Here is a 6,738-nt window from a genome sequence, read left to right as displayed (position 1 = left end):
CTCTAACAACATGGCCAGTGCCTGTTCCCCACTCCCTCGCCCCAAAAGGATCTGGAACACAGGTGTTGTCACAGCTGTTTTAATTCAGTCCCATGCCCCATCCAGCAGGAAACCCCTTATAGAAAACCCAAATCCTCATCTTGGAGTTTCTCCTTCAGCCAGGGCAGCACTTGGAAGAGGTTGATGTGAAAGTCTCGGGCGTGAGCAGGTGCCTGCTTTTGCCGCTTATGGTTTTTGCAGACGTCCACTACTCCCCAGCTGATTACACCAACCTGCAGAGGCAGAGGGGTGCCATGAATCATTCAGTAGACTTCCTTTCTAATCATGAAAACATGGCTGATCCTGATTGTGTCTTAGCTGACCTAAAGGAATCAGACTAGGGACCCTGCTCAGCCTTGTTCTTGACGGACACAGGCCAGACATGAGGCCCTGAGGTGAGGCAAGCTCTGCCCATCTTGCATCATTAGCCATATACATTGAGCTTTCCTGCTTTGGGGCCCATGCTGACCACTTGGCATCTCCCCAGCTGGGAAAGGAAGGACTCACTTGAATGAAACGACTCCTCTTGTGAACAATCAAGGGGCCGCCAGAATCGCCTGCAAGGAGAGGAGAAGCTGTAGGGAAAAGGACTCTTGGGCCTCGGGAACTTGCAGCACAACCACAGAGCCTTTCCTCACCTCTGCAAGTATTGGGGTCAGCATAGGGACTCACTCCTCCAGTACAAAGGAACCGGGGGGTGACCACCTCAGAGATGTCTTTGACTTTGTCATAGCCTGGGGCATGTTGAGCATCTCTCTCGCAGCTGCCTTTCTGTAGGGGAGGTGGGAAGCATGGAGAAGGATAATGAACAGATGTAGCTTAGGAAGGACTGGGGCCTAGAGTACCTCCTTAGGATGCCCATGTCTCACCTTATCCCCATTCTTGATGTAGACCTCCTTCCGAGTCAGCTTCTTCTCCTCCTCAGACACAAACAGAGCTTTGATATCCTGTGCAGGGAGCAGCTCTTCCTCTGGACAAATAGACTGTGTCACTTCAGCTGCCCCCACCACTATCATCTCCCCATTGCCTTTGTCACTCAGCAGATGTCCCCTAAGCCCTTCCCAGAGCGAGGTCCTGGGCCGGGCATCATCTCTTCCTATTGCACCTCCCTCTCATTCCCCACTTGTCTCTTGGGGTCTCATCCTTATCCTCTCCCTGAATATGTCTCACTGTGTTGCTGGCAAGTGGTTGCCGGAGGAAGCCTCAAAGCTCGAGTTGTTCCCTCGGTGCAGGGGAGACAAATGGGCCTACAAAGGACAGGGAGAAAGTCAGGAACAGCAAAGCAGGCCCGCCCCTCACCCCAGTCCTCCAGCCAGGCTTTCCCAGCAGGGATCTGGATGCTCTCACCTGATAGTCTGGTCATACTGCAGCTTAGTCTTGAGCTTGATCAAGGCAACGTCATAGTCATAAAATTCAGGAATTCCTGCTTCTTTTTTCCCATTAATGTTGTAGTTTGGGTGAAATAGGACTTTTTCTATCTGCAGCTCCCGCCTGTTTCCTCCTGAAGTAGGAGAGTAGATACTGCTTTGTGGGCAGCTTCCTGTCTCTGGCCCTGTGACATTCCTAACTTCAAGTCTTCCCCACCTCTGACTGGTCTGGGTTGCAAGGGATGGGGCTGCATCGAGGATGGGTGGAGTGTAGGATCTGTAGAAGGTGGGAGGTGTTGCCTGGAGGGCGTAGCCGCAGCCCAAGACCACCAGTTGCATCCTTACCCACGCTGACCTTGATCGAGTGTTCCTTGTCATCCACAGTGAAACAATGTGCTGCTGTCAGCACAAAGTACTCAGACACCACAGCCCCCATACAGTTCTCATGTCCCTTCGAAGGGCGCTGGGAACAGAACAGTAGAGGGGAAAGTTCAGCTTTCACAAACCACCATCTCTTACAGCCATTTTGCCCTTCCCCTACTCCCATTTCACCTTGACCTCACCTCCCCCAAGTCTCTACTACTAGGATTCTGTGCTTACAGTGACGGAGATCTTGGCCTGCCATGGTTGCTTGTGGTAATCGGTACCCTTCCTGTGTTCCCAAACCATGCCACAAAGACTCAGAGACTGGGATTCATCTGGCAGAGAAGGAGAATGTGCTGAAAACTGGGAATACTTTATTCCCAAATGGCAGCAGTCTTTTGGGGAAGAGTCCCTGTATGTCTATGGGGAGCAGAAGCCCAAAAGGAGAAAGGGAAAGGCCAGGGGCATTTGTTTCCTCGTGTTAGGAGAAAACCACTGTGGGGGAGTGAAAAGGAAAAGACCTTTGGATCAAGCTGGCAGAGGTCTGGCTGTTTTCAGGCCCAACCCTGTTGCTAGCTTGCTACCCCTTAACCTCTTTTGGCCTGTTTCCACATGTGTCAAATGTAGGACTATAGAAAGATCTCTGAAGTGCTCAGAACTCTGTGATTCTAAGGTTAAGAAGTGAACAGTGCCAGGAAACAAGAATAGTAACACTGAGGTAGAGAAGAAATGAAAAGGCTTTCCAGGAAACTAGAGCTTCAGGGGTAGAGGAAGAATGAATTACTTCGGAGGAACCTGAGGAGAGTCGTGTTCTTTATTCCGTTGTATCTCCTTACCAATCATTTGGTAGAAAACATCTTCCAGGTTTTCCATATCCTTGACTTTGAACACGTGTTTCTCATTGTCTTTCTTGGAAGCCAAAGCATTGATGCTCACTTCGTCCACCAAAGGCCCGACACCAAACACATAGACATCTGAGGGAGAAAAAAGAAGGATGAGGGTCCAATCCCTGAGGAAGTGGGGTGCTGGGTCCTAGGCAGGCTACTCACCCAGATAATCCTCCCTCAGGTTTTTGCGATCCTTGCCGATGTATAGCAAGTCTCGGATCTCATCAATGACAGTAACTGGGTCCCCGCCCATGTTGTGCAATCCTGCAGAAGAGACGGGACCATGAGGATGGGAGATTAAGGAAGATAAAAGATAAATTGGCTAGAGGCAGTGATACACATGGCAAGGTGAGCAAGTCGAGGAAGGGATAGAGATAGTTGGTAACAGGGCTTTAGGAAGAATTTCTTCTAAAGGGTCACAGGAGAGATTAACAACCAGCTATGAGTCACGTTCAGGGCCCTAACTATGAGTATAGTGTTACAAGTGGGCTTAAGGGCCACATGCTGGTCTGAGAAGGTGGGGAGACTGGGACAGTAGAGAGGTCCCTTCTGACCATCGGTCATGAGGATAATGACATGGCGGGTGCGGTTCCAGCCTTCAGGAGGGTTGTCTGGCCAGCTCATCATGGTGTACACTGCCTGGAGGGCCTTCTTGGTGTTAGTCCCTGACTTCAACTTGTGGTCTATGGAGAGGGAAGAGATTATCACCTCACCTGGTCTTCCAAGCCATCTTAACCCCAGAGGCCAGTCTGCAACTGAGATCCCACATCTTTCAACTTTTTAAGTTAATTATCATTGCACGGACTTCCCTTTGACCACAGAGTGGCCCTTCCAGCACCAACAGGTTTTCACTAACCTCCATCGCCCAATGACCCTGCAGTTCAACCTTTGACTACAAAGTGGTCCCCTCTATCACCCTCAAGGTAGTCTCATGACCCCCTCCACAAAACACCCCTGAGGCTTCTGACCCCAAAGTGAACCTCCCACCATTCCCTAACCTCTGACCTTCATAATTGATTTCATTGAGCTTCTTTGTGACCCAGTCTGCATCACTGCTGTGTAGGTCAGACACTTTGACCCAAATTTTGGGGTATGTGGCATATGTCACGAGAGCATATTTTGGCTTCACACCATAACTTGCCACCTGTGGGTGAGGAGAACAAGGCACCATGGCTTGAAAGAATTCTGTGATTTGGAGACTTCAGCAACTTTGCTGGGATAGGGAGGCTCTTAGTAAGAGGCTTAAGGGCTGAGGCTGTTACTAAGGAGGAATTACCAGTCAAGAAACTGCTTCAAGTAAAAGGGAAGGACAGAATAGGAACTGGAGGTTTTTCTTGGGCCCCGTGGTTCAGAGGATCTGGAATTATCAGGGATCCAGTCCTGGAAGAGCAGTCAGGGTCCATTTATTCCCCCAAGTTCAGGGGTAGGAGGACTTCACCTTCTCAATTAAGTTCACTAGACACCTTTTGGCTCCTGTGAAGTTGCCCAACCCAATGCTATCTGATCCATCCAGCACCAGATAGATGTTCATGGAGCCTGAAGGGTCCAGGACGATCTTCCGCATCTGTTGTTCCCCTGGGTGCCAAAAGAGTGACTCAGACTCCAGCATTAACGATTCTCATGTCCCTTCTCCATCTTCCCCCAGTTCCCTGCCCTGCCTCCCCTCTCTGCCTTCAAACCTGGGCTGTGCCCATCCTCGGCATCCACTCCTTCTATGGTCTCTGTCAGGGAAGACAGGAAAGCTTCGGCCACCTCTTGAGGGGTGTCGTACATGAAAGAATCTGGGAGTCAGAAATGAGGTCAAATGTCTGAGGGTGTCGGGGACACGATGACCAAAGAGATGGGGGATCGTGGGTTTCCAGGGTAGAAAAGGCTCAGAAGTGAGACCGTTCTACAGGGAGGTTTAAAGGAAGTGAGGAAAGAGCAGGATTACGGTGGGGAGAGGAGACAGCAGGATGGAAGATCAGGATCTGACCTGAGGGTAGAGGTCAAGGGTCACCTTGGCAGGAAGGCTCCGTCCCACTCCAAGAGCCACCTTCCTGACACTTTCGCTGCTGGGAGCCACGCAGGGTAAGACCCCGGCTACAGTGGTAGGTGACACTGTCTTCAAGGCGGTACTGGGTGCCCACCTTCCTTGTGCCAATGGGGATGCCAGGGTTGGAACAATATCCCGCTGCGGAGGCATAAGACATGGAGGTAAGCCCTGAAGCCCAAGGCCCCAAGGGCAAGGCAGAGAGCAAGAGTTACAGTGGGCAGTGCCAAGCGCCCATCCTCAGGCTGGGCGCTGTCAGACAGCAACGTGGGGGAGGGGATGCTTCTCACCTCCGTTGTCACAGATCGCTGTCTGTCCACTCCACCGGCCATTCACTTGGCAGGTGCGATTAGCAGAGCCCCGGAGAGTATAACCATCATAGCAACGGAAAGAAATCTCGTCACTCACATTGTAGTAGGGAGACCGGGGCCAGTATTCCCCGTTCTCGAATTCCTGTGGTCTTGGACAGTGAATTGCTTTGAGAAGAAGGGACAAGTAGAAGTCATCAAGAAGGAAAGGCTGCCTTAGGGTTATCCCTCCTGGTCTCAGAGACCGTGTCATTGAGAAGCAATGCATTCCCATTCCCGCAGAAGCAGCATCTTACCTTCCCATCAACCCATAGGGATTTCCACTGCTTCTCCCTCCCCATTTCTTTTTTTTTTTTTTTTTTTTTGAGATGGAGTCTCACTCTGTCACCCAGCCTACAGTGCAATGGTGCAGTCTCAGCCCACTGCAACCTCCACCTCACGGGTTCAATCAATTCTCTTGCCTCAGCCTCCCGGGTAGCTGGGACTACAGGCACCCACCACCACGCCTGGCTACTTTTTGTATTTTTGGTAGAGATGCGGTTTCACTATGTTAGCCAGGCTGGTCTCAAACTCCTGACCTTGTGATCCACCCGCCTCGCCTCGGTCTTTCAAAGTACTCGGATTACAGGCGTAAGCCACCATGCCCAGCCTCTCCATCCCCATTTCTGAGAGTTCTCTTGACTTCCAGGGCTGCTTGGAAGCCCAGGGTAAATGCTTAGTAAAGCTTAACTCCCCTTTCTCTTCCCTCCTTCCCCTCTGCCACCCTAAAACTGCTCCTACTCCTGGTCAGCCCACCTTGTCAGCCCACCTTGTCAGCCTGCCTAGTCTCATCCTAGACCTGAGCTTGCCGCCACCTGCTCTATTTCTCCCGTAGACCACTGCCCACACTCACTGCCCTCAAACCTCTGCACTCTGCCTTCTTGACGGTCTTTTGGTCTCGAGTCTTCAGGGTGCTCCAAGACCCCGTGGATCTGCAGGTACGTGTCTGCACAGGGTACGGGTAGAAGCCAGAAGGACACAGGTACTCCAGTGCCTGGCCCTCTTGGAGAAGTCGGAAGGAGCCACCTTTGATCTCTACCCCCTCCAGAGAGCAGGATCCTTGGGGCCGGGCCACAAGCAATGGAGTGGTGATCACACCTGAAGAGAAAGGCTGATGAAGCCTGGCCCTACAAGGCCAAGGAGGGATGCTGGGGACAGCAGGAAGGGGAGGGTACCCTTGCTTACCTCCAGACAAGAGGCCCAAGATGAAGGGCACCAGGCAGAGTTGGGGGCTAAGATCGCTCCCCATGGCGTTGGAAGGCAGGAGAGAAGCTGGGCCTGGGGCAGGATGGCGAGCCCTGGCTTGCTTTGCGTGTCCGCTTGGCTCAGTGTCCAAGCTGAAACTCCAGACCTAGACCTGGTCACATTCCCTTCCCCTGCCCCCCACCGGCCCCCAGCCTTTTATGCAATTGGTGTCCTGGCACCTGCAGCTTGCCCCGCCTATCCTACCCACATCACTTTCCCGGAATATCCAAGCGGGAGGGCCCCACTGAGCTGCCAGTCAAGGAAACAGAAACTGCTCAAGTCCCACCCTTTGCTGCTCAAGGTCCGGGACTCTCCCCTTCAGCACCTCCTCTCTGGCCTCAGCTCCTCCCCAACAAACCCAGACTACCCACTGAGGGACCAGAAATAAGGATCCAGCTCACTCCCCTGTTGATTGTGTGTTATGGGGCAGAGTCCAGCCACTGTTTGTCCAGTGGGGT

General features: G+C 52.2%; 1 protein-coding gene across 2 annotated transcripts; it reads right to left on the bottom strand.

Annotated features, from left to right (window-relative positions):
- Nucleotides 1–63: 63 nt before the first annotated feature.
- On the bottom strand, nt 64–6,491 carry CFB (complement factor B). 2 transcript variants are annotated; one of them, XM_032269045.1, is made up of 18 exons: nt 6,221–6,491; nt 5,900–6,133; nt 4,979–5,164; nt 4,656–4,829; nt 4,336–4,437; nt 4,095–4,231; nt 3,662–3,800; nt 3,211–3,339; nt 2,819–2,920; nt 2,606–2,743; nt 2,007–2,104; nt 1,752–1,869; nt 1,387–1,540; nt 1,210–1,286; nt 909–1,009; nt 678–810; nt 547–596; nt 64–272 (listed from the first exon to the last, which is right to left on the bottom strand). In XM_032269045.1, exons 1-18 carry the CDS (start codon nt 6,282–6,284, stop codon nt 117–119), a joined length of 2,292 nt encoding a protein of 763 aa, XP_032124936.1. In that variant the 5' UTR covers nt 6,285–6,491; the 3' UTR covers nt 64–116. The 2 variants fall into 2 exon arrangements, with proteins under 2 accessions (XP_032124936.1, XP_032124935.1); XM_032269044.1 differs by having other exon boundaries at nt 66–596; nt 6,221–6,438.
- Nucleotides 6,492–6,738: the final 247 nt, after the last annotated feature.

Source organism: Sapajus apella, unplaced genomic scaffold (genome assembly GCF_009761245.1).
Source record: "Sapajus apella isolate SASKATOON/1434 unplaced genomic scaffold, GSC_monkey_1.0 scaffold188, whole genome shotgun sequence".
NCBI lineage: Eukaryota > Metazoa > Chordata > Mammalia > Primates > Cebidae > Sapajus > Sapajus apella.
Note: the sequence above shows the minus strand (reverse complement) of the source record. Positions and strands in the feature narration are given on the sequence as shown.

Bases quoted from the DNA above. Each gene is read 5' to 3' on its own strand.
- CFB (XM_032269044.1), bottom strand. From the start codon at position 6,284: ATGGGGAGCGATCTTAGCCCCCAACTCTGCCTGGTGCCCTTCATCTTG. The intron at 4,438-4,655 runs GTGACCCTTGAC...TCTGACTCCCAG, and splicing joins GACGGAGCCTTCCTGCCAAG to ATTCTTTCATGTACGACACC. The intron at 1,870-2,006 runs GTAAGCACAGAA...TTCTGTTCCCAG, and splicing joins AGGCCAAGATCTCCGTCACT to CGCCCTTCGAAGGGACATGA.